This window comes from Sylvia atricapilla, chromosome 27 (assembly GCF_009819655.1).
Source record: "Sylvia atricapilla isolate bSylAtr1 chromosome 27, bSylAtr1.pri, whole genome shotgun sequence".
In the NCBI taxonomy this organism is placed as follows: Eukaryota; Metazoa; Chordata; class Aves; order Passeriformes; family Sylviidae; genus Sylvia; species Sylvia atricapilla.
Window position 1 is genome coordinate 2,188,617 of NC_089166.1, and position 25,144 is coordinate 2,213,760.

The following is a 25,144-nucleotide window of genomic DNA, read 5'->3' on the forward strand; positions in this document are numbered from 1 at the left end:
CCCCGCCCCCGGCCGCCCCTGGCCCCGCCCCCGGCCGCCCCTGGCCCCGCCCCCGGCCGCGCTCGCCCGGAGGCCCCGCCCCCGGCCGCGCCTGGCCCCGCCCCCGGCCGCGCCTGGCCCCGCCCCCGGCCGCGCCTGGCCCCGCCCCCGGCCGCGCCTGGCCCCGCCCCCGGCCGCGCTCGCCCGGAGGCCCCGCCCCGCCCCGGGCCCGTCACCGCCGCTTCCGCCGCCACCCGGACGCGGCCATGGCGGAGCTGGCGGCGGCCGAGGAGCTCGCCAAGCTCGAGTACTTATCGCTGGTGTCCAAGGTCTGCACCGAGCTCGACAACCACCTGGGCATCAACGACAAGGACCTGGGTAAGCGGGGCGGGCGCGGCCTTGGGGCACCTCCGGGGCGCTCCCTGCACTGAGCATCGCGTTCCCGGCTAGAGGCAGCTTGCGGTGGGCCGCAGTTGCCTTTTCTGTGGGGCCAGTTTTGTGAAGGCGCTTTTCGAATTTAGACGTTAAAGCCCATTCTTTTTCTTAAAAAAAACCCCAAACTTACGAGGGAACGCTTCGGTCTGGGCTTTCCCGAAGGGGGCTGAGGAGAAGCGCCGCCGGGCCCGCAGCAGCCACAGTGCCGGCCTTACACTGCTTTTTACTTGCTTGTTTCGATTCACTTCATGCTTTTTCCCCGCAGCTGAGTTTGTGATAAGTCTTGCCGAGAAAAATACCACGTTTGACACATTTAAAGCGATTCTTCAGAAGAATGGTGCTGAGTTCACTGTAAGTGACACCTGAACTTTATTTTTGGGCTATTCTTGTTGTCCTATATTTTATAGAGCTTTTGGTTTTAAAGAGAGAGTTGTGATGAGCTATAATTGGGTTTTTTCAGTTGAAAAACTGCATACTAATTATCTTCTGATATTCCTGTCTCCCTTGCCTTCCCCTCCCTCATGTTTTTTAAAACTTTTGTAGTGTTTGAAAAGCACCTTCCTGAGGGCTCAAACTGCTTATTGTTATGTTGAGCATATAAAATATGGAACAAACAATTTTTCATGAAGGCAAATGTTGTCCTAAGTCTTCTTATGATGCTTATATGCTGTGTTTATTGATTTCTCAGGAATAACTGTAGTTGCATTAAATAGGTGTTTAAAAATGATTGGCAGAAAAGTCACTTAGATGCAATTATAATTATTTTTGGGTTCACCTTATGCCTTTTTAGGATGTACACAAAGTCCAATGATAGTTTTTAAAAATTAACCTGCATCTTCAGAATCGAGGGGGTTTTGTCTTGTGAATAAACCTCCACTTGTGCATTCTAATAATGAAAGTGTTGCAGTCATTTCTTAAAGTATTTTATTGGTTTTTTTCCAGGATTCCCTCATTAGTAACTTGCTCCGTCTCATCCAGACAATGCGGCCTCCACCAAAAGCATCCACGAGCAAAGGTAGGTGGAGCCAGTGTTTGCTGAGACTGATGCAGTTACTGTTTCAGTCTTGTAAGGCAAATCCCACTGCACCACACATCCTGCTGTTGTTATTCTGAGTGTGCTGCTCCGAGTATTCAGTCTTTCGTATATTCACTAATAATCAGAATTTTGTTTCAAGGAAGGTGACGCAGTAGTCCTTGAATTGAATCTCTGTAAAAGCTGTATCGACCTTTGCATTCAGATGAAAATTAAACTATGTATTCAGTTATAGAAAAATGAAGAGTGGATTGTTGTAGCAGTTCTAAGTTTTGTGTTTCATTGTGCCTTTTTTTTTTTTTTTTTAATCTCAAAAGCAGAGACAATTGTCAAACCTAAATCAGAGAAGGAGAAGTTGAGGGAATTGTATCCAGCCCTTTGCAGGCCAGATAATCCCAACGTCAGGGTAAGGTGGTAATTTCAGATTTCTTTTGTGACTGTGTGAAAAATTTTTTTTTCCCCCAGTTAGTTTCAATCTTTTTTCTCTGTCTAATGCATGGATAAATGTGAACAGTGAGAAATGAAATGTGGAAGAGGTAGAAGGCTGGTGTTACTGCACACTGTTGCAAAGCATCTTTTTGCAACTGCCTTGTTAATAGTGTTTTGCAGAATATGTGCAAGTTGAGACTTTTGTGACATGTAATTTGTATCCTGGCCTTCCTTACATAATGTTCAAAGTAACAATGTGCTACAAACTAATTAAGAATATTGTGCATTCAGATGCTATGAGGGACTTGCATTTTGTTTTTCTGTAATAATTTGGGGCATTTAGATGGAACTTTCTGTTTTATAAAAGCAGAATTGTCTCAAGGTTGTGGCCAAATACGGAGAGTGCTTTATTACTTTTTTTCTTTATCACATATTGAGTCTGATCATTTTTTTTCTTGCATCCTCTCTAAATAGATACACGTATGATGCTAATTCTGTAGATCAGTTCTTTGTGACTTTTTGTCAGCCCATTTGCAGAAAGGGGCAACAGTTTTCTTTTCTTGCAGAATATGCTGGATGAAGATGATGTGAAAGTGGCAGCTGATGCCCTGAAAGAACTCGAAGCTCTGATGCCTAGTGCAGACAAGCAGAGCAAGGAGAGGAGCAGCGACCATCGGTGGGTGCCTTGTGTGTCTGGGGGGAAGCTCTTGGCTGCTTTATGTGTCTGGGGGGAAGCTCTTGGCTGCTGTCATTGCTTGAGGTGGAAATCCACTACAAAGATGTAATTTTTATTTGTTAGGGCCAAGAAAAGGAAGAGGAGCCGAAGCCGTAGCCGGGACAGGAAGCGAAGGCACAGATCTCGCTCCAGGTCTCGTTCCAGGACTTGGGATAGGAACAGAGGAAAATCCAGATACCGCTCAAGGAGCAGGAGTTGGAGTCCCAGTAAGGACCGCAAGGATCGGGAGAAGTACCTGGAGAAGAGCCATGACAGGTGGAGAGACAAGCACATAGACCGTCCCCCAGCTGAGGAGCCTTCCATCGGGGACATCTACAACGGCAAAGTCACCAGCATCATGCAGTTTGGGTGCTTTGTGCAGCTGGAAGGACTAAGGTACCCTTCCATGTTTACAATAGATCTGGTGCTGTTTCAGCTGAGTTCTTTTTTCTGCTAGTACCTTAAAGCTGTGCTGAGCCTACCAGCAGGTATTCTGGATTTCGAGGGACTGTTTCAGAAAAATAAATTTGACAGCGGAGAATAATAAAATTCTCACTACAGAAACCAGTTTGTGAACATACACAGTCTGTTGGCAGCAAAATATTTTAATATAAATTCTAAGTGATCTGAAGGACTGTCAGGGTAATAACGTGCCCCTCTCATGCCCCTCTGTTTCACTCCCAGGAAACGTTGGGAAGGCTTGGTCCACATCTCAGAGCTGCGAAGAGAAGGACGGGTTGCCAATGTTGCTGATGTTGTGAGCAAAGGACAAAGAGTGAAAGTCAAAGTGTTGTCTTTTACTGGATCCAAAACTAGCCTGAGCATGAAGGTACAGAAGTACTAAAATTCTTAAAATGATGCCTCTTTTTGCTGTTTTTTACTCTTTTTAATGGGAATTGATACATAACTATTCAATTAGGAGTTAAAAACTGAGTTACTGTTCTGTATTTAAATGGTCTATTACTTTTTACTAGTTTTCTCTAGGTTCTTAGTTTTGATGTAGTGTTCCTAACAGTTTCTTGACTTGACATGATATCAAAGAGGCAAGGCAAACTTCAAGCTGTTGCTGTTTGTCTTCATTTTTCAGTAGGAGAGAAACTTGTCATTTTAAACTAAATCATTACTATTGCCAAGACAGAGTAGAGTGTGAGGATGTTCTTACCCAGCAGTACCAGCTGGTAAAAAACCCCAAAAAGCCTACAAACCAGAATTTTCTGTGAATGAGCATTAGAAAGCACCAGAGTTAATAGATGAGGAGAAATGCAGAGCAGATTGATTAATGAACCCATCTAATGTAGGATGTTGATCAAGACACTGGGGAAGACTTGAACCCAAACCGTAGGAGGAACCTGGTTGGAGAAAGCAATGAAGAAACGTCCATGAGGAACCCAGACAGACCCAGTCACCTGTCCCTGGTGAGCGCCCCCGAGGTGGAGGACGACAGCCTGGAGCGGAAACGCCTCACGCGCATTTCGGACCCCGAGAAGTGGGAGATAAAACAGGTCTGTGCTGCATCAGGGATGTTGGGGGGCAGGCAATCAAGTTGCTAGGGAGTTCCATGAACTCTAGCTCCTGGATTAATTGTGTAATTTACTCCTTGACTCTGAATTGCTGTCTTCTGATTTGGGATTGTTTTGGTGCTCTTCAGAGTAACAAAAGGGTTGTTTGCTCAGAGGCTGGATGAGTTGGGCAGAGGTGTGCCAGGACACAGAACCATTCCTCTGTTCCTGTTTTACAGGAATGGGGTTACAACTGAGTCATAGGCACGAGTTGTGTTCGTTCACGGGGATGTATTCATGTTGTATTCATTCTATTCCCAGATGATTGCAGCTAATGTGCTTTCCAAGGAAGAGTTTCCTGACTTTGATGAAGAGACTGGGATTCTTCCTAAAGTTGATGATGAAGAAGGTAGTATTTCCCTGTGATGTTATTTTTGTAAATTCCTTGTCCTTCTGGATGAATTTTGATTCAAAAAGATCTTGATGATAGAAATAACTATAAAGCATCTCACAATTTGGTGTCATCTTGTACATTTGGAACTAGAGTTCCTCTGGCTGTATTATTGGAGGCATTTAGATGTGCCCTGTCTGTGCATTTTTATTTGCAGTGTTTTTAATTTTAAAGCTCTTAAGTACTTTATAACCAAGAGTACACAGAAAGCATTAATTGGAGAGGCACTTTTATGTACCTGAAAGATGTTTAACTTTTCTGTAACTCCTGTAACTTGTGAATTTTAGATGAGGATCTTGAGATTGAGCTAGTTGAAGAAGAGCCACCATTTCTTCGAGGTCACACTAAACAGAGCATGGATATGAGCCCCATTAAAATAGTAAAGGTAAGATATTTCCAGGGCTAAAAGCAATGTACTTGATTAAATGAAATAAATATTTGGGAATTTAACAACCAGTTTCCCACCTGCACATTACTGAGAGCCCTGAAAAGCATAACCACTGTACTGAAGCTCCTTCCAAATAAAGCTGGGTTCTAACTTAACTGGTAACTGTGAACTGAAATGCCATTTTACATAGATATGTTAGTACAAAACTTCTGGTCTGCTTTTTCTTATCTTTTCAAAGTAGAAGGTAGTAGAGAAATACTTTTCATTGGTTGTGCCCACAGTCCTTCTGACTGGGCAGTGTAAGGATGCTCCATATTAGTTATGACTATGAAAACTCAATGAGGCTGGCCTGATGGAAATATCCTGGAAATCCCATAAGCAAAATTTAACATGTTTAAAGCATTTTTAGAAGGTGCTTATGACTGTAACACCAGAAAGATAATTGAAGGTGCAGGAATGGTAGTGCTTGAAGTCTGTTCCTCTTGCTCTCCAGAATCCAGATGGTTCCTTGTCCCAGGCTGCCATGATGCAAAGTGCTTTAGCTAAAGAGAGGAGAGAACTTAAACAAGCCCAGAGAGAAGCAGAGATGGATTCCATCCCCATGGGCCTCAACACACACTGGGTGGATCCTCTCCCTGATGGTATGTCTGAGCACAGGTAAACTGTGTCTTTTTTGTGCTACCTGAGCAACCCAGGAGAAATGTCTTGATTTTATTTGTCTTTGATTGAAGTTTGTCTGGCACACTTTAAAAGTGAGTTAAAGAAGAAATGGGAAGTAGGAATGTCAAGGCAAGTGTACAGGTATATCCTGTAATAGTGGGGGTATACATGTAGGAACTTAAAAAACATTTGAACACACTGAACAGAAGGCCTGGGTGATAGAGCAGGATCATCAGGGTCTGTGCTGTGTGAATTTGGATGTGATAATGAAATTGTTTCTTTTGCAGTGGATGGAAGACAAATAGCTGCCAACATGCGAGGTATTGGGATGATGCCAAATGATATCCCAGAGTGGAAGAAACACGCCTTTGGTGGCAACAAAGCTTCTTATGGTAAGAAGACACAGCTTTCCATCATTGAACAGAGAGAGAGTCTCCCAATCTTCAGACTGAAGGAGCAGCTAATACAAGTAAGACTCTTGAAAAGGCATTCTGGTTTGAGCAAGCAGTAATTTAAAATAAATAGTCCTGGTTTAGCTTTTTGACAGGGGAATAGCCAGCTGATAATTTTAAGTGCAGAACTTTAGTTCATGATATCTATTTTAAAGTATTGTGTATATCTGTATGCTTTAATGAAGTTCCAGCTATTTATTGATGTAAGTCAAAATTGATACTGAGATCATGTGAGCAAGGGATAAGTCAGATGAGCAGTTAAACAAGTCGCTGACTTGATCAGTAAGAATTCTTACATGATTTTTGGTCTGGGTCTATTGAAGCAAAAACAAGAGCTGCTCAATCTAGTCCCAGGTAGCCCGTGCTGATTTTGTTTGGTGGTGTTTTGTTTTTGCGTTTGTTTTGAATTGTGACAAGTGTATGTTTTTGACCTTTTCTAGGCTGTGCATGACAACCAGATTCTGATTGTTATTGGAGAGACAGGATCTGGGAAAACAACCCAGATTACCCAATACCTGGCTGAGGCAGGATATACCTCAAGAGGGAAGATTGGATGTACTCAGCCTCGCAGAGTGGCTGCAATGTCTGTTGCAAAGAGGGTGTCAGAGGAATTTGGTTGCTGCTTGGGACAAGAGGTAAATTTCCATGTCGAAGAACATGCCAAAATAAGCATGAGGAAAAGTAGGAAAAATCAATAGTAGACCTAGTTTTCTTGTCTGTCTATAAATCTTATTCCCTTGTAGGCTGTAAAGCGAGTTTGTGGAATAATCAAACTGGGAGTTAATGAGGCTGATAATTGTATAATTTCTGTTTCTATGCAACTCTTCCTTCCAGGTTGGCTACACCATTCGTTTTGAAGACTGCACCAGCCCTGAGACTGTCATCAAATACATGACAGATGGCATGTTACTGAGAGAGTGCCTGATAGACCCAGATCTGACCCAGTATGCCATCATCATGCTGGATGAGGCCCATGAGAGGACCATACATACAGATGTGCTCTTTGGGCTCCTGAAGAAGGTAATGTAGCACTGGATTTTTACTGCTTTCAGTGTTCTCTGTGTGGGTAGGAGAGGTGAAAAGCAAAGCTAAAGTCACACAGGTCATACATGTGCTTCAAGAGCAAATGCTCTTAAGGGTTTATGGTTGAATCTCAGTGAAATGTGCCTTTGTGTGAAGGCAGTGCAAGCAAAATGCAGCAGAAGCAATGAGAATTTGCCATCCTGGATGTTCATGATGGTGGATGAAGAGGGGAGTGTTCTTGCTTTGCTTATCCTTCTCTGCCAAAAGCTTTCTTGTGATAATGTTGCTTAAGGAGACTTCAAATGGGATCTCAGTGGTCAATTTTCTGAAATTCTGGGTGCTGGGATGAGCTGCACCTCTCCTCAGACATTAAAACATCTTGTATTAGTGGTTGTATTTGCCTGACTTCAGTCACGTGCCGTATTTTTATAGTTCCAAGGGCAATAAATGACTTAAACCTTTGTCCTCCTGCAGACAGTGCAGAAACGGCAGGACATGAAGCTCATAGTGACGTCAGCCACACTGGATGCTGTGAAGTTCTCCCAGTATTTCTATGAAGCACCAATCTTCACAATTCCTGGCAGAACGTACCCAGTAGAAATTCTGTACACAAAAGAGCCAGAGACAGATTATTTGGATGCCAGTCTGATTACAGTAATGCAGATCCATTTAACAGAGCCTCCAGGTGAGTAGAGAATGATCTTGGGTTATTGGTGATGTAAAGACCTCTGAGCAAGGCCTTTCTATAAGTCATGGGTCATGTTAGTAATGTGAGCAAAATGCTGTCAGGACTGTTCTTTCTTGTTTGCAAATATAGTAACTAAAATGCTGAAAAGTTGGGTGAAAGACTGAAGGCTGTTGTTTCTGGCCAAGAGTTACTGCTCAGGGGCTAGCAGAACTTGGGGATCCTCATCAATGAGAAAGATATGAGGAATGGAAATAGGTTGATGCAGGACTTGTACTAAACAGAACTGATCCTGTGGATGTTTTAATTTATTTCCTGTGTAGGTGACATTTTGGTCTTTCTAACTGGCCAGGAAGAGATTGACACTGCCTGTGAAATCCTCTACGAGAGGATGAAGTCTCTGGGACCTGATGTTCCAGAGTTAATTATCCTACCAGTATATTCAGCTTTGCCCAGTGAAATGCAGACCAGGATCTTTGACCCAGCCCCACCAGGGAGCAGAAAGGTAATTTAATCTATGAGCCCTTTCATCTTCTGCTGATACATTTTAATAGTGGGGTGTATTACAGTGCTGAAAGAATACAGTTTTTGGAGAAAATCTGATTTACAGCTTAGAGCATATTTTTGGTTATATACATATCAAGTTATCTAAGCCTTTGAAATCATGTATAAAAACATCTGGTGTAGCAAATGTCTGTGTGGAATGTTCTTGGTGTGTTATTTAATGCTGTCTTTAAAGGATATTAACTGTAGTTAATCTAAAAATCTAAATGCAGTTCCTCTAGGATGGAGGTAAATTTCCTACCAAGCAGCTAGTGAATATCTAAGGATACATTTCTCAGGAAGATTTTTCTCTTAAATACAGGTTATGTCTAAGTGATAAGTAAAAAATCTCCCTGTAGTCAGTGCAGTCTGCTTACAAGCTCTCTCTTGCTTTTAATTGTGGATTTTATCATGCTCTTTTCCCTTTTTGCTCCAACTTTAAACAAAGGCAGATTCTTAAAATGTGTCTGTCTTTGTAGATAACATCTCCTTCTCTTCCCTGTGAACACACTTCTCTTTTCAACATAAAGTGGCGGTGGTTGCATTTGTAACAATGTGCTAACATTATACTAATGGATGAAGTTGAGTGGTGGGGTTGGCTTGGCAGCCTGGCACAGAACTGGTGCTGACTCAGACTGTGACTTGCAGGTTGTCATTGCCACCAACATTGCAGAGACCTCTTTGACTATTGATGGAATATATTATGTGGTTGATCCTGGCTTTGTGAAGCAGAAGGTTTATAACTCCAAGACTGGAATTGACCAGCTGGTGGTAACACCCATTTCCCAGGTAGGTACTCTGTGTTTGGCTCTCCCCATGGGTGTTGTGTATCTTGCCAATGTGGCATCCTGGCACATGTGAGCAAAATGAGGCAATGATGAAATCACAGTTTTGGTAGCTCCATGAGGCTCCTTGAGTCTGTGCCTACAGAATACATACTTCCCTGTGTCGTATTGAAAGCCTTTCTATCAATGCAAGTAAAAATGTGAATAACCATCTCATTTTACTTGTTTTCACCTGTTCCAGTTTGTACCTGCTCACTGAGATGCCTTGTTATCTTTAGGCTCAAGCCAAGCAGCGTGCAGGAAGGGCTGGGAGAACAGGCCCAGGAAAATGCTACAGGCTGTACACAGAACGTGCATATAGGGATGAGATGCTAACCACCAATGTGCCTGAAATCCAGAGAACAAATTTGGCCAGTACAGTGCTCTCCCTGAAGGTAGGTACTTCACCAGCTGGTAGCAAGCCAGCATGGTAAGGGTTTCAATAAATGAGTCTCTGCCTTTGAGTCTCGGGAAGTAGTGCTGTAATTTCTGACCCTTCTAGTGAACAGAGGTATTTTGGAAGGGAGATTTCAACAAAAACAATTGTCAGGCACTGGGCTTGATCCTGTGTTTTTCTGTTGAGGGTTGTTCTGTTGGATATCCAGCTAAATTATGAGTTTCAGCTGCACAGAACAGTTAGTTGCAGGAGGTAGGAGAAACAGAATTCTCCAAAGCAGTAGCATTTCCTATGTAGGATACATTTATATTGTTAACAGATGAGACACATTGTTTTAGAGCGTGTTTAGAGCTGCAAACTTGGCCATGTCTGAAGTGTGTCCCATCCCTCTGGAAGTCTGTGAACTGGATTAACCCAGTCACAGCTGGGAAAACTGCTACCATTCCCCTTTCTGGGAACATACATAACGTCCTGTGGAGCTGCCAGTCCACACTGTTACAGGACAGGAAGTCTTCAAAAGCTGCATTTAGCTTTTGTTCCTCCTCAACTGAATAATCTTGCTTGAGGGATGTGTGGAACAGTACCAAAGGAACAGACCAGAAAGTTGAGTAGTGCAGGAATGCCATGGGCCACTGCTCTTTGTTTCAAGTGCAGGAAGGCAGCTGTGTATTCATGGCTGCACCTGCAGTCAGGATAAGGACATGAGGCTTAGGTTGCCTAAAGTGTTGTAGTGCCTCACTGTTTGGGGTTTTACCTCTGCCTGGAGTTTGTTGTCTTCCTTCTCAATGTTTTAACTTGGCTTTTCTCCAATCCCTCCCAGGCTATGGGCATCAATGATTTGCTGTCCTTTGACTTTATGGATGCTCCCCCCATGGAAACTCTCATAACTGCCATGGAGCAGCTCTACACCCTGGGAGCTCTGGATGATGAGGGACTGCTCACTCGACTTGGGCGCAGGGTAGGCAAAATAAAATTCCTCTTAACCACTGTCAGTATTCAGGGGATGACATGAGAGCTGTCAGGGGAGCCCTTGCCATTGTTGGTTTCCTTTTGTTGTTACTTTCTTGTGTTTTTTTGGTAGCTTTTAATTTACCACAGTTACATACCTTCTGCTTTTTAAGGAGCAGCTAGTGTTTATCCTTATTCATAAGTTTACATTTATTAATGTCTAAAAACTTCCTGTAAGTATTGGGATATTCATGTGATAGTGAATACAGACAAATAATTTGCTTCATGTTGAGTAAAGCTCTTCTGGGTCAAGCAAACCTCTTTGCACAGTAAATAAGCAAGAAAGCCATTGCTTTCTTTTGCACTGAGAAGACTGAGGATTTTTCACTGAATGCCCTGAAACATGTTTCTTGCAGATGGCAGAATTCCCCTTGGAGCCTATGCTGTGTAAGATGCTGATCATGTCTGTGCACCTGGGCTGCAGCGAGGAGATGTTGACAATTGTCTCCATGCTGTCTGTGCAGAATGTGTTCTACAGGCCAAAGGTGAGGAACTGAGCCAAGAGGCAGCAGTGCTCCAGCCTGGGTGGGTTTGGTGTGGGTGCCTCAGGGGTTAAGAGTGAGCACATTTGCCAAAAGAAACCTATGATTTGGTCAGAACATTTGCTTGTGCATTACCTCTCTGCTGTTCCTTTTCATTTAAGGGACTGTAGCTCTGCTGTTGGTAGTTTCTTTGCAGATGGGAAGGTGGAAGGGAAAAGTCTTCAATCACTCTTGTATTTCCCAATGAGCACATACAGACTGAAGCAAGTCAGTCCCAGCTCTGGAGTTCAAATTGCATTTGCATTTTCAGATACACAGGATGCATTTCTTCATGGCACCTCTATCCTGTACTGCTTTCTTTTAACTCAGTAAGCAGCAGGCTCTGCTGTGGTGGGATCAGGTTTGCCTTGGATCCATTACTTTTTCTGCAGGGTAGTCTGTTTTGATTTATGTAACTGCAGTATGTGATTAATGTTTTATGTGCAGATGGAAGAAGGGGGGAGAGATGTGTGGATCACCAGGCTCAAACCTACTGCTTCAGCACATTTCTTGAGTGACTGAAGTTATTTCTAGAGCAGTAAGAAAAGCAGTTAGTGCAGTGTGTGCATATGCTTCCTGCAGTATAAACGAGCCATTTACTTTGAAGTTTTCTTTCAAAAATAGGAACTGAAATTGAACAAAACATTTTGTGTTGTCATAATCTTGTATCATCTGTTCCATGATAGGTTTCAAATGTCATGCTGTGAATGACAGGGAGCCTCTGTCATTTGTATTGTCCAGGGCTTTTCTCTGGGATGTAGATATCTGATTGATGTATGTTTTATGTGTCAGGATAAACAAGCCCTTGCTGATCAAAAGAAAGCCAAGTTCCATCAAACAGAAGGTGACCACCTCACGCTGCTGGCTGTGTACAATTCCTGGAAGAATAATAAATTTTCAAATCCCTGGTGCTACGAAAATTTTATCCAGGCCCGATCCTTACGCCGGGCTCAGGACATTCGCAAGCAGATGTTGGGCATCATGGACAGGTACTCACTTTGTGTCTTACTGTTCTCACATTGTAATAGCTAAAGAAAATTTGCTAAACTGATCTTGGTAGCTACATCCAAATCTGGAGAGCTTTAATCTTTTTCTCTCTTGTGTGGCAGGCACAAGCTGGATGTGGTGTCCTGTGGGAAGGCAACAGTTCGGGTCCAGAAGGCCATTTGCAGCGGCTTCTTCCGAAATGCAGCAAAGAAGGATCCCCAGGAGGGCTATCGGACACTCATTGACCAGCAGGTTGTTTATATCCACCCATCCAGTGCTCTCTTCAACAGGCAGCCTGAATGGTAAGGAAGGCAATAGCATGCAATTTCCTGTTTCTCTTCAGCCTTTATAACAGAGAAAGTCATGATGTGTGCTGTTTGTGGGGTACAAATCTGAGCAGGGGCTGCTGATTCCTTAGCAATGAGCAGACTGAGAAAAGTTTTGAGTCTACTTTTGTCTCTTTCTGCTGCTACACTTAGTGCCTGTGTAGAGATGAGACTGACTTTTGGAGCCAAGGCCAGGCCTGAAGTTTGCAGCTCTGTGTTTCTTTATTGTGGAAGCGACTTTAAAGCACTGAATGTTGAAGAGGGAGAGAGCATTGTTTTAAATGGGAAGAAGGAATTCTGTACTGAATAGTTGTGAAGTAGGAGGGGAAATACAGGGATAGCTCTTGTGGGTGGTTCTTCTGGAGCTTAAAAAGGAGCAAGTTTAGCTACTCCAGCTCTTGTCTTGTTGCTTGTTGTTTGAATGAACTGATTTCCAGGCCTGCTGTCCCTTTTCACAGGGTGGTGTATCACGAACTGGTGCTGACCACCAAGGAGTACATGCGGGAGGTGACGACCATCGACCCTCGCTGGCTGGTGGAGTTTGCCCCAGCTTTCTTCAAGGTCTCTGACCCCACCAAGCTGAGCAAGCAGAAGAAGCAGCAGCGGCTGGAGCCGCTCTACAACCGCTACGAGGAGCCCAACGCCTGGAGGATTTCCCGCGCCTTCCGGCGCCGATGAGCCCGGCTCCTCCTGGCCTCTGCTGCTCTCATGTGTGTGGCACTGGGATTTTTCCACTGTCCTGAGAGACAGACATTGCCATGGAGCTCACCTGTGCAATGCACAGGTAGTCAGCCTTGGCACAACAGGAGCTCAGGGGGCACTCCAGATGTGCTGCGTCTGCACAGGGCACTGCAGCCTCTCAGGAGTGGGTCTTGGAGCACTTTAGAGATTTCCCTTTTAAGAGACAAAATCTAAGACACAGAAGTTTGGGTACTGAGCTGAACAATGCAAAAAAAACCAGTGGTTTAAAACTGGTTGTTCACCAACCTGACTGGGTTCTGAGTGACCAGACAGATAGAAGCTGGAATAGTTTGTGTCTTCACAGTGCTAAAAGGGATTTATTTCTACCCAACATTCTTGGTCAGTGACTGCTTTTTGGGAGCAGCCTGTTCTCTATTTTACCTAGTTTATGCATTTTCCCATTCAGTGTTACTGTTTGTCTTTTATTTAAGCAATCTTGAGATATTTGGTATCTCTGGCTTTGGGATAAGACAGGAAAATTCTTGAAAACCAGCTAGATTATATTTAGACAATGGCACAGGTCAGACTGCATCTCCTGAGTGCTGAAGGGTTTATCAACCAGTAATTACCACATCCCCTCTGTAGCACAGTTCCATCTGGAAATGTAGGTGGTTACAAATGTTTAGGCCTTTTACACAATGTGCCATGTGCTTTATTTTCACTTAGAATGTTTGGTGACATCACAGCTGTTGGGTTTTTGTAACAGAAGGAGCTCTTACAGCTAAAATCTCTGTAAAAATTATGTAACAGTTTCTTGTTTTAAAAAGAAGTTGACTGCCCAGTGTGTGCCATGACATGCCTAAATTATCTGTAAAAAACTTTTTTTGTTGCTAACAGATGAGATTTCATTCCATAGCTGCAGAAATCTTATTCTTTTCCAAAGCTGGAACATTTGCTAAAACTGTTGTTGAAATGAAGAGAATTAGGTTGACTGTTTTTTTTACACAGTGAATTGGAAGAATGTTTCACACTGAAAAGTAGCTTTATTGGAAATACCTATCTGTACAGAGGTGAGCAGGGATGTTGTTGAATGTCCTGAACTTTCTCTCACGTTGTATCATCATAAAATTAAAGAGAATTACCAAGTTTTTAAGTTTGGACTCAGAGAGTCCAATGAAATGGAAGTGCCTCCAAAACATGCATAAAGCTAATTTAGGGAAATGGAAACAGTTACCATAAAGCCAAAGCTCAGCAAGAACTGAGGTGCCACAAACTCTTTACACCTTCCTCTCTCCTGCTTTGCTTTCTCCCCTGCTACTTTCCATAGTTCCCTAGGGGCCAGGAGAATTGTTATTAACATCCTGAGCAGAGCCTGGGATGCACAGTGATGTGTTTGTGCTGCTGCTCTTTCTGCAGGAGGCAGGCACAGCACAGCCTTTTCCTTCACAGCTCCACCAGCAATCGTGTGGCTCTTTGCTGGGCACTGCTGAGGCCACACCTCAAATCCTGCATCCAGATCTGGGTCCTTCACTACAAAAAGGATGTTGAGGTGCTGAAGGTGTCCAGAGATGGGCAGTGGAGTTGGGCAGGGTATTATGATAACTGTTAGAGATGCTTCTACCTGAATTAAGATGCAAATGAGACCACAATAGTGTGGATTTTATTTAACTGCAAATGTGAGGTAAAGAGAGAGAGAAATAGGAAGAGGAGAAGTGGGCAGTGGGAGAATGAGAGTGACAGAGACAGATTAAGTAGAATATGCAGGTATAGATGGGAATGCCCATGTACCTTCCTGCTGGGGGGACAGTTCTACGCTGTCTTACAATAGGCTGGGTCTGTTGCAGCACTTGTCGATCCTGTGCAGTCTTCAGAAATGAGTCTGAGGCACTTTGGGGGATATCTGATGACTTTTGATCCCCTCCGAGACTGATCTCACGTGGATGTCCCAGGTGAATGTGACCTGGGGTCGGGCAGTGTGTTCTACAGCAGAGCCAGTTTGTGTAAGGGAGGACTCGGCAGGGTCTGCTTGTTACCTGGCTTGTGGCCAGGGGATGGGTGTTCACCCCTCTGTACCAAGGTTTGGAAATCACACTCAAAAATTCTCCTCCCCCATTGCCTGGGGAGAGAATGTGCAAACCTGGCCACAGCAGGTGAGTCTGGGCTCTGCACTCTGCTGAACCCTGCAGTTTGGTTAATTCTCAGCACAGCACAGGGTTGGGCTTTCCTTGTGGATACATGCTTCTCCCCCAGCCTTGTTAACTTCTTAGACCTGAGCTAATTGGACAATAGTGCCATCTTTATCTAAGCTCAAGTTCCTGTCAGGAGTCCTGTTGTGGGGAGTGGGGTGGGCTTTGGTGCAGTTACTTCTTTGCAGTTTGCTACAATGGGCAAAGCCCTTGGGCTGATTTTACCATTGAGCCAGCCATTAACGCTTTTAATCTCTCTGAGAAGGGTCTGGAGCACAAGTCTGATGAGGAGCAGCTTGAAGGCTCAGGAGAGACCTTCTCACTCTCTTCAACTCCCTGATAAGAGGTTAGAGCCAGGTTGGCCTCTTCTGCCAGGCAACCAGTGATAGGCCAGAAGGAAATGGCCTCAAGCTGTGCCACAGGAGGTTTTGGCTGGCTATTAGGATATATTCTTCATTGCAAGGGTTGTCAGGCATTGGCACAGGCAGTGGTGGAGTCACCACCCTGGAGGGGATTTAAAAGGCAGATGTGGTGCTTAGGAATAAGCACTAGTTCTTCCTTAGTCTCTGATTTATGGAAGCATCTGTTGGGAGTGTTTTATGGAGTTGGGTGGGAGCTGTTTATCTCCCTCCTGGAAACTTCTAGCCATTTTCAGGACCAGCAGGAGAACTTCAGCACTCTTGTCTGTTATTCCCATGCCAGCTGCCTCTCAGTCTAGCTGATCTGAAAATTTATTGACTCCCAACTCTCTGATCTGGGTTATTACGAATCTCTGAACTTCAGAGGTCACTGCCCCTTAACAAGGGGAGCCTTACCTTGCTGATTCCTGAAACTCCTCTGTGGCTCTTAATCTGTTGCTCTCACTTGAGAAACCTGAATGAAAGTTGCAGCTAAAATTGCATTGAAATGTGTGAACTCACTCCCTGAATTTGTGTTCTGGAAGGAAGGGCAGAGGGGTAGCCCAAAGTATGCTGGATAAATGTAAAGGCCTTGGGAATCCTGCAGATGGAGATCTCAAAGCTGTGAGCTGGTGCCAAGAGGAGGTGCAAAGCAAGCTCAGAAGGTAAAGGAGGACCAGTCAGTGAAGTTGCACTGGCCAAAGACAGACCAATTTATTAATTATAGTATTTTTACACTCATAAATAGTAAAGGCAGCTTATACCAAAGGAAGGGTTCCCCTTCACCCTCACTTCTGGGACAGCACAGGAGCTGTGCTGGCCAGGCAGGTGCAGGGCAGGGCAGGAGGGTCAGGAACTGTCAGAACACCAGGTCTCTGTACAGGGCCTGCAAAGGCATCAGCACAGCAGACTGCTGTGTCTGGCCTCTCCTCAGGCAGGGAATGCTGCCTCTCATGGCTCTTGCACTCAGGGACAAGGCTGGGAGGGTTGGCATTAGCCATGCAGGGGAGATTAGGGGAAATCAGCCTTTCAGTCAATATACAGATTTTTTTTTTCTACAGGGTACCATGCTGACAGGATTGGCAGTGCTCTGTATTCAGCAGCTGAAACATCTATTTGAAGCAGTGGTAAACAGATTTTTTTCTGTATGGGTGCACTGTACTGCTCCTTGTCTAACTGGGAACGTGGTGGAGCTGCTCATTAAAGAATTAAACACCTCTTAATCAGGATGTGGTGCCCATTATAAACGTTTACTGTTGTGGAAAACCTGCCAGTTTAGTGAAGTTACATGTGCTGCAGTGGACTGCAGAGAGAGCTGCCTTTTCAACACATTCAAATTCCCCTCAAACATGCAAATATCTGTGGTGTTTAAGTCTGAATTCCTATATTGAGACCTATGTATAGTTTGGGTTACTTTGTATAACATTTTTTAATCACACCATTCTCTTGCCAAGCCCAGGATGGGCACATTCAAGAGCCTGGCAGCTCTTCAAAGATCCTGAGAATGTTTGTTGAAGAAGTTTTTCAGTTTATAAAAGCCACAACTCTACACTGAGCTGTATCTCAGGCCTTGCTGCTTCCCACAATCCCTTCACCTGAACGAGGCACTGGCTTTGACCTGTGCCCCAGACCAATGCAGTGAAGCTCCTCTGTCATTCCCCTAAAGGGCTTTGGGCCCTGGGCTCCAGGACTGCTCTAATCCTGGCCAAGGCCTCCACCCACCCTGCTCAGAGAGCCTCATACCAGAAACTCCTGGCATGAGCAAGGAGGTGATAAGGCAGGAGCATGCACATACAAGAAATGAGTATTCCTTAAGGAAGGCACAAGATCTGTGACCATTGTCCTGCAGCCATCCTGGGCAGAAGGCTTAACTGGCCTTTCAGAGTGAGTTCCTCTGGTCAGAGCTGAAAGCAGGTCACACAGAGGTTCAGGACAGGTACTGGAGGAATGGAGTCAGCAGCAGCATTCTCACTCATGAAAACAAACACCTGGTGGGACAGCATCCCCTCCCTCTGCACTGAGAGGGATTGTGACAGGGGTTTGATACAGCTGGAGGCACCAATGCCCTGATCTGCTGCTGAAGCTGAGATGTCTGCACAGCTGAGAACGTGCCCCATCCTGACATAGTGAGAGTTTTATCACAAGAGCCCTGTCTGCTGTGAGGTGATCATCCATTTGTGTACCTGAACACTCGTCCTGACCAAAGCAGGTAGCAGAGTTTAGTGCTGGCCTAACAAATGCTGAACACGAACCAGCCCTTTCCTTCTGTACACAGCACTGCTCCCAGCAGTGCTAGTACGTGTAGCCTTTGCTGTAGAGCTGTGGAGGGAAGCTGCCAAGGTCTGGCAGGTAGGAGCCATTGTCATCCAGGTGGGACAGAGGCACGGTGTCCTCCTCGCTGAGCTGCCGCTCCAGCTCCGCCTTCAGCGCCGGCCGCTGCTGCTCGGGGAAGGCCATGGAGAACAAGGCTTCAGGCTCACACACAAATTTGTACACATAACGCTCCCCAGCCACCTGCAGGGATGAGATGAGGGCAGGTGAGAGCTGCAGGCCCAGGGGCAGCACCAGGCACTGCTCCCCAGTGCCAGGGAATGCTTAAAAAAAAATCTGCCTGCCCTAAAACACGTCAAGAGTTTTGAATCCCTCCTTGTGCTGGCCTCTTGCCTCTCTGCTGCTCTGGAGCAGCTCCTGGGAACTGGGATGCTGCCAGCTGACACTCTCTGTCCAGGTAACAGCAGCAGTCCCTGAACAGTCTGTACTGAGACAGTTGCACTCCCAATTATCTCTCCAGGGCCCTGGGTGTGCCACAGACCATCCCTACCACACAGGAACAAGTTCCAGGCAGCCTTTTTCTCACCAGAGAAAGGACTGATTCTATCTCCTTGAAGCTGCATAAATTCCAACTCTCCTGACTGCAGACTCATACAGAAAAAGCAAGAAACCATAATTCCCCCTTTGTTAGATTTGTTATATGTTGCCTACATTCAGCTCCTTCCCAACTTCTCCATTAAACTACAGCAAAGAGAAGTTCTGGGGAGAACAAGCCTGGGGTGCCTGGCCAGCTCAAGGACATTCTGTCTGCAGGACATCTTGTCTCAAACATGGAGGAGCATCACTTAAATCATGAAGTTTTGTCCTGCTTTGCAAACTGACCTTCTGCATGATGCCTTTCTCATAGTAGTAGCGCAGGGACCGGCTCAGCTTGTCATAGTTCATGGCTGGACGGTTCTTCTGGATCCCCCAGAGCCTGGCCACCTGCAGACAGAGCACCAAGCTGTGGGAAAGGCTGTGAACCCAGCCCCAAGGAAAGGAATGTCATCCAGCAGGTTTCCCTTTTCACAGGTGGTACCATACAAACATTGCAATAATAGACTCGTCAATTATTGAGCAGCTTTTAAACAGGAGTAGAAGTCATTCACTCAGAGAAATTCTGGCCACTACAGAGCTCATTTGGTGCCACCAGTGCTCCTCACTCTCCAGAACTCTGAAAGCTTGAGGATGCTAAAGGGCTGCTTTCTCCTATGTTACACTTCATCTTCAAGGGTCCCACGTTTATCAGGAGACCAAGCATGAGAGAACACACTGGAGGAGACCTGTGCCTTCCCTCTCCCACATGATTTTCAGCTTTATCCATGAGACTCAGAAGTCTGTTGTAAGCCAATGTCAACCTGCCAAGACAACTCACCTGCTCTGGAAATGCCCATAAATTTTGATATGTAACAAGAACAGTGCTAAATGCAACTGTCAGGTGTTACTGGGTTTTTTTTGGAACATGGCAGCATTTGAAATAACACTTTAGTGAAAGTAATCTTGAATTAAAGGTAGACTAGGACATATGTGCTTCCAGATTCTTATGAAAACTTCTGCAATCCATTGGGTGCAAAACTCCAAACCTCAATGTCAGCCTCAAGTATGGAGCATGACAAGACAGCACTGCAAGCTCGAGAGTGAGATATCCAGGGAAATGAAGGCAGTGGATAATTCGACTCACTGCATAGCTGAGGTTCTAAACTTACATACATGCAGCCTTTCTTAAACCTGGTATTTGTGTCACTCAAGTGTTTTGACCTCTTCTAAAAACCTTGACTTGGGCAGAAGCTTCACAGGGCAGAGGAAAAGCCACTTGAGAATTTGCAGCCCCAAAACCAGTGGGTGATTCCCCTGAGCCTGTAGAGAACCTCAATGGTTTCACCTCCTCTGGCTCAATGAGCTTGAACTCCATTCCTCTGCCAGTCCAGGCGATGAAGTGGGAATTGGTGGGATTGTCCAAGAGAGCCACAAGGAACTGCCAGAGCTGCAGCGACCCCCGTCTCTGGTAGGGGGGTCCCTCCCGGTACCCTCCACCTTCCTGCTTGATGTCTCCTGCTGAGAAGGACAAACAAGACATTTCTAAGGAGAGCAGTGCCAAAACCACTGGGGAAAGAAGAAAAAAGGGGAAAAAAAAAAAAAAAAAAAAAAAAAGGCAGCACATTTCACAGTTTCACAAACGTTTACCTGGAATATTTCAGTTCACATAAAACAGTGGCCAATTGACAAGCAGCTCTTCCAAGAGCAGCTCTGATATAGATCAGAATTACTCTGTTTATGCTGGAAGGCCTGCTTGCTGCTAAGAAAGCTCAAAAAATGGGATACCAAAAAGCTGGGTACAAACACAACTGCAAGAACACTGTAATGAGCTTTGTAGGCACTAGTCAAGTGGCTGGCCAAGATAACAATAACAACCCTATCTTACACGAAAACTCCAAGCCCTTCTTTCTCCAACCTTCAAATTTTTCTGGAACAACACAGACATCATCAGTAAAGGACCTCATCTGCTTGTCATAGCTGCAGCCTGAAAGAGAAAGCAATGTCAGCAGTCAGAGACAGGCAGGGCAGTGCCAGAGGGTGATTCTGTGCAGGGAAAACAGTCCCTGCAGCTCTTACCTAAGGTATCTTCTGTATTTGGATGGCTTGGATAACTCTCAGCATTTATGTACATGGAAGGACAGTCAGGAACATCTACAGAACAATTAACAAACTCATTAACTTAAAAAGCACAGGGGGCAGAATGATCTTGTTCTGCAAAGGTTGGACAGGTGAGGGCAGCTGTTTGACCAAGGTTCTCTTAGAGCCCCTGTAAAGGGTAAATCTCAGACTGGTTCAAACTACAACTTCATTTGCATTCTCCTTCCACTCGTGAATTAGAGTAGCAAGTTTTGGTGGCACTATCACACACCATCCTTCAGAGCAGCCAGGATATCCAGCCAGCCACCTCTACACCCCTTTTATACAAAATCATGGACAGTAGGCTAAATATGAGCCTCTCTCATCTTAGTTAAGATAACTGCACATTTTTCTGTTGCTTTCCCAGCTCAGAAGGCATTACATTTTTCCAGGCATACAATGATGATGTAACCAGAGAGCAGTAGCACCAGAATGCTCCTGCAGACAGAGTCTCACAAATATAATTTCAAATTCCTCAAACATCCCTGGCTTTTTCACATCATGATGGGGCATTCTCACAAAGTTTAGAAAATATAAAAACCAGCCTTGGTTAAAAAAAGCAGGAAGTCTTTTCCTGATCCTGTGTGTAGTGTATAGAGCTGTGCACTGCAATTTGTGGCTACTGTATCTTGTGTTTTCTAAATCAAATTTATTTCCTTTACACAGCTGAAGCAGAAGCTGTAACTGGGAGCTTTGGAAAGGTTTATGTTACGTTTCCCTCACACACCTGGGTCTGGCCATTGCTTCCAGCAGATATTTTGCTGATGCTAAGGGAAGAGAACTCTGAGCTGACAGACTGGGTGTTATTACAATCATAAACTACTCTCACAAAAAGCACATTCCCATCTTCTGGGTTTGCACATTTTCTGAACAGAAGGACTCAGTGAAAGTGTAATACCAATATCACCCCAGTGATACCCTCATAGGAGCTTTTTAATTTTTGTGTGTTTATTTCTGCTAAAGGAAACAATTAAAGATGTCCATTAAAATACCAGGAAACCAGAAGTAATATTCCCTCTGGAAGAGGATATTGTGAACTCAGGTCAGTGAGTCTTTGAACTGCCAGAAAAACAAGATTTATCCCTTGTGGAGAAACAAGAGGATCACCTGGTGGATCTGGCATCTAGAGAGCCGGTTTTGGCATCATAAACTTTTTTCTTGTCATGCCCTGAAATGTGTTCTGTGCCTTGTTTTCATGGGAAGTAGCAGGCGGAAGCAGATCCTCAAGGGACACCAAACAGCCCACCCAGAGCTCCTCTCCTCTGCCAGTGCTCACAGGGGCCTTCTGCTGCAAGGATCCAAGACAGTTTTTCTGTACAAGCTCAAACACATTTGATTCCTTCCTTTCTGCTGCCGTTTACAGGCTCTTTTCAGTATGATTTCTTCAAAGCTGACCTCACTTATTTTCTGCCACCTTCCAGCTCACAAATACCCCTGAAGACAAAAACTCCCTGTGAAACTGGAAACAGGCTTTTTTTCATTTCTGATGGTGTGAGTGGGCTAATCATGAATTTTGAGAGTCTCCTAATTGGCTACTTACTCCCCTGAGGGGGGGAAAAACCCCTACACTTTAATCTAGTTTGAATGGATTTAACCCTTCTACCCTTCTTGGAATGGATTTAACCCTTCTACCCTTCTTGGAATGGATTTAACCCTTCACCTTCTACCTCCTCTCTTGCAAAGGTTTCAACTCTTGGCCAGAAAAACCTTTCTCAAACACATTGAGTGTCCCAGCCTTATCCTGGATGCAGTGACCAGACAGAACTGTTCTAGTTCCCTGCTCCCCAGGCAGCAGATGCTCCTGGCAGCCAGTCAGTGCTGCCTCAAAGCTCCGAGGCAGCAGTGCTGGGTGTGCACCAGAGAGCTGCTCACCCCACTGCTGCCTGCTCCATGCAGACAGGGACAGGCAGCTCTGCCTACCTGAGTCATACACGTAATCCAGCTGCTCCTGCTTGACCACCACAGCTCCTGGGAACTGCTGCCTGCTGCCTGCCTTGGCTTGCTCGTACTGTGGGTCCTGGTGCTCCTCTTTGAAGCCCTGGGGAGGGTACTGGAGGCAGGCCTTGGGCAGCTGGCACTGGTAGGCACTGGGGTCTTCCTGGGCCATGCCCTGGGAGGGTGGGAAGGGGTGGCACATCTCCACAGGTGGCTGATAGGCAGAGCTGAGAAGGGAGAGGAGGTGAGACAGCTGCTTCCTTGGCCCTGGTTTCAGCCCTGGCACAGGCTGAGGGACAGAAACTTGCTCAGCCCATTACTGTAGGGGCTCACTCGTGGCTGGGAGTGTCTTGGGTTGCAGTGCAAGATGTAACCAGCAGTGTGGATTCTATTGCCAGCTGTTGGAACTGGCTAGGGAAGTGTTTTTTCTTTCTCTTCAATGACCCATCCTCTCTCCAGGGGATATCTGCTGTTCATGGGCCACCCAGGCTCACTGCAGGGCTGATAAAATTCCATCATCCCACTGGGAGAGGCTCCACACAAAGGGAGGAGCCCAGCATTCCTACCTGGATAAAACCTGAGATTCAGAACACCAGCACAGCCTGTCTGCACTGGATTCCCAGAGGGAGACCAGACCCATCTCAGCGCCACTGGACCTTCAGAGAAAACTAGACCCTTCTACAGGATCATCTCTGCTCCAACAGAACCACATCTGTCACTGCAGGAGGACTTCTCTGAACTGCTCCCAACACCCAGACCAACAGAGTGTCAGGTTGTGTTCTCACTCTGTCAGGGTTTTCTTCTTTTAATTTGCTTTTTTGTGTACTACTACATTTTTATTAATTTCCTAGTAAATTATTCCCTATTCCCATATCTTTGCCTGAAAGCCCCTTAATTTCAGAACTGTAATAATTTGAAGAGAGGTGGATTACATTCTCCATTCCAAGGGAAGCTCTGGCTTTCCAAACCAGGACAGGGACAAGGAAGGGACCCCAGTGAAGGATGTTTCCAAGGGCAGCTGCTACACAGCCCATCATTCACAGAATCTGGCAGAGTTCAGGTTATGGATTCCCCACACCAGGCAGCAGTGGTGGGTCCCACAGGAGGGGACCCTGTGCTTACAGAGCTCTGGGTGCTGCAGCCCTTCCTCCTTTAACCACCCAGGAGGGCAATCCTTGCCAGTGGCTGCCTCCTCCTGCAGTAACTCACCTGTTCTCACTGAGGAATCCACAGCTGGATGTGGAGCTGGGTGCTCCTGCAGGGCTCAGAAAGCTCCTGTCCTGTCTGGAGAACTGTTGGAGTGGCTGAATCAGGACTCCTGGGCTGGGGGACTGTCTGGCTTGGTCATAGGCACTGCAACAGCCAAACAGATATTGGAGCATTTCACTTCTGCAAGAAGGAATGTGGCAGCACCTGGAGCATGTCAAAGGTGCTGTGCAGCCACCTGGGCCAGAAAACCCCCAGCACAAACTCCCTGCTGTCTCTCTGTCCACTGACAGCAGCCACCCTTCCAGCTGCAAACTGGGGAAGGTGTCTGTGCTGGAGAAGGCACAGCTCAGCTCGGGGGGGGGCCTGGCACCGTGGACAGAGGGGTCAGAAAGCAGTGGGGAGAGGCACGTGGTGGGTGTCAGGATTGCTGAGTATGAGGATGGCTGAGGGACAGGGAGAATAAAAAGGGGGCAAACCCAGAGCTGATGTTCACAAGCTGCCCCATGGGCAGTCCTCACTGGGCCAGAGGTGCTGAGCTCTGCTGACCTGTGACAGGGCTGCTGTCACACACTCCTTTATCACATAATGCTGAGCACTTGATTTCAGAAGAGCTCCTGTGGCCTCTCTTGTGACATTACCTGGCATAAAGGCACTGCTCGCTGTGCTGGAACGGCTGCTCATGGCTGCAGGACCCCCTGGGCTCCGAGGGGCTCTGGGGCTCCTTTTTAATCTTTGCAGGAGGACTATGAAAAGCTACTGCAGGAGAGAAAGGAAAGATCAAATTCACGATTTTCTTCTTCATGGGGAGCTATGGTTATCAGGCATTTCCAAATGCAGGTGTCCCTTTGCTGGATCTCTGCTGTGCCAACAGCCCAGAACCCCTGAATGTGGGACTGGGGGATCTCAAAACCACTCTGCTCATCCAAAACATCAGTGACAGTCCAGGGAAAAGCAAGTAAAAAATATTTCTTTCCATTTTCAGTGCCCTGGTCATGGCAAGAGCCTGATGCAGACAAGGAGGGATATTCCTGGGCTTGTCAGAATTTCATGAATAACAAATGTGGCTTGCAGTTTACAGCACCAGAAATTAGGATGTGGGTGTTTATGCTTTATTCAATCCAGCAGGGGACAGAACTTGCTTCCCAGTTCCTCCAAGAAAGGCTTGTCCTGGCTGAAGGAGGAGCTGAGCCTCTTCTCCCTTTGCCTGTGGGCTCTGCTGCTGCTCTTAGGAGGCCACTGGAATTCAGGAAGGAAAGTAACCCCAGAAAGGTGCAGAAGTCAAGGCTTCTTGTTCAAACGAGAGAAGGACCTGCCCTCCAAACCCAAGCTGTAATCTTTCTGTAAGGCCACCTCTAGTCCCTCATCACCAGCTTACTTCCACCTCTTTAAGTCCCATG

General features: G+C 45.7%; 2 protein-coding genes across 4 annotated transcripts; one reads left to right on the plus strand and one right to left on the minus strand.

The window, feature by feature from the left end:
• The first annotated feature begins 211 nt into the window (after positions 1–211).
• DHX8 (DEAH-box helicase 8) lies at positions 212–14,189 on the plus strand. Of its 2 annotated transcripts, XM_066336764.1 has the most exons (23): positions 212–357; positions 680–765; positions 1,357–1,429; positions 1,768–1,853; positions 2,443–2,552; positions 2,676–2,987; positions 3,276–3,420; positions 3,890–4,093; positions 4,412–4,499; positions 4,829–4,926; positions 5,423–5,570; positions 5,877–6,058; positions 6,482–6,676; positions 6,876–7,061; positions 7,539–7,749; positions 8,073–8,254; positions 8,941–9,081; positions 9,356–9,511; positions 10,334–10,471; positions 10,878–11,006; positions 11,835–12,031; positions 12,152–12,331; positions 12,814–14,189. In XM_066336764.1, the coding sequence occupies exons 1-23, from the start codon at positions 246–248 to the stop codon at positions 13,031–13,033; spliced, it is 3,579 nt and encodes a 1,192-aa protein (XP_066192861.1). In that variant the 5' UTR covers positions 212–245; the 3' UTR covers positions 13,034–14,189. The 2 variants fall into 2 exon arrangements, with proteins under 2 accessions (XP_066192861.1, XP_066192862.1); XM_066336765.1 differs by lacking the exons at positions 212–357; positions 680–765; positions 1,357–1,429; ... (5 more) ...; positions 4,412–4,499; positions 4,829–4,926 and having other exon boundaries at positions 5,431–5,570; positions 5,877–5,981.
• A 2,096-nt stretch (positions 14,190–16,285) lies between these two features.
• ETV4 (ETS variant transcription factor 4) lies at positions 16,286–23,830 on the minus strand. Of its 2 annotated transcripts, none has more exons than XM_066336792.1 (7): positions 23,748–23,830; positions 22,524–22,765; positions 20,544–20,618; positions 20,383–20,451; positions 19,813–19,982; positions 18,774–18,875; positions 16,286–18,134 (listed from the first exon to the last, which is right to left on the minus strand). In XM_066336792.1, exons 2-7 carry the CDS (start codon positions 22,738–22,740, stop codon positions 17,913–17,915), a joined length of 855 nt encoding a protein of 284 aa, XP_066192889.1. In that variant the 5' UTR covers positions 22,741–22,765; positions 23,748–23,830; the 3' UTR covers positions 16,286–17,912. The 2 variants fall into 2 exon arrangements, with proteins under 2 accessions (XP_066192889.1, XP_066192888.1); XM_066336791.1 differs by having other exon boundaries at positions 19,813–19,985.
• Positions 23,831–25,144: the final 1,314 nt, after the last annotated feature.

Coding starts and splice junctions, on each gene's coding strand:
- ETV4 (XM_066336791.1), bottom strand. CDS start 22,740: ATGTGCCACCCCTTCCCACCCTCCCAGGGCATGGCCCAGGAAGACCCC. Junction 20,619..22,523: donor GGATTACGTGTATGACTCAG/GTAGGCAGAGCT, acceptor ATTGTTCTGTAG/ATGTTCCTGACTGTCCTTCC. Junction 19,986..20,382: donor TGTTCCAGAAAAATTTGAAG/GTTGGAGAAAGA, acceptor TGTCCTTCTCAG/CAGGAGACATCAAGCAGGAA.
- DHX8 (XM_066336764.1), top strand. CDS start 246: ATGGCGGAGCTGGCGGCGGCCGAGGAGCTCGCCAAGCTCGAGTACTTA. Junction 1,854..2,442: donor CAGATAATCCCAACGTCAGG/GTAAGGTGGTAA, acceptor CTTTTCTTGCAG/AATATGCTGGATGAAGATGA. Junction 10,472..10,877: donor TCACTCGACTTGGGCGCAGG/GTAGGCAAAATA, acceptor TGTTTCTTGCAG/ATGGCAGAATTCCCCTTGGA.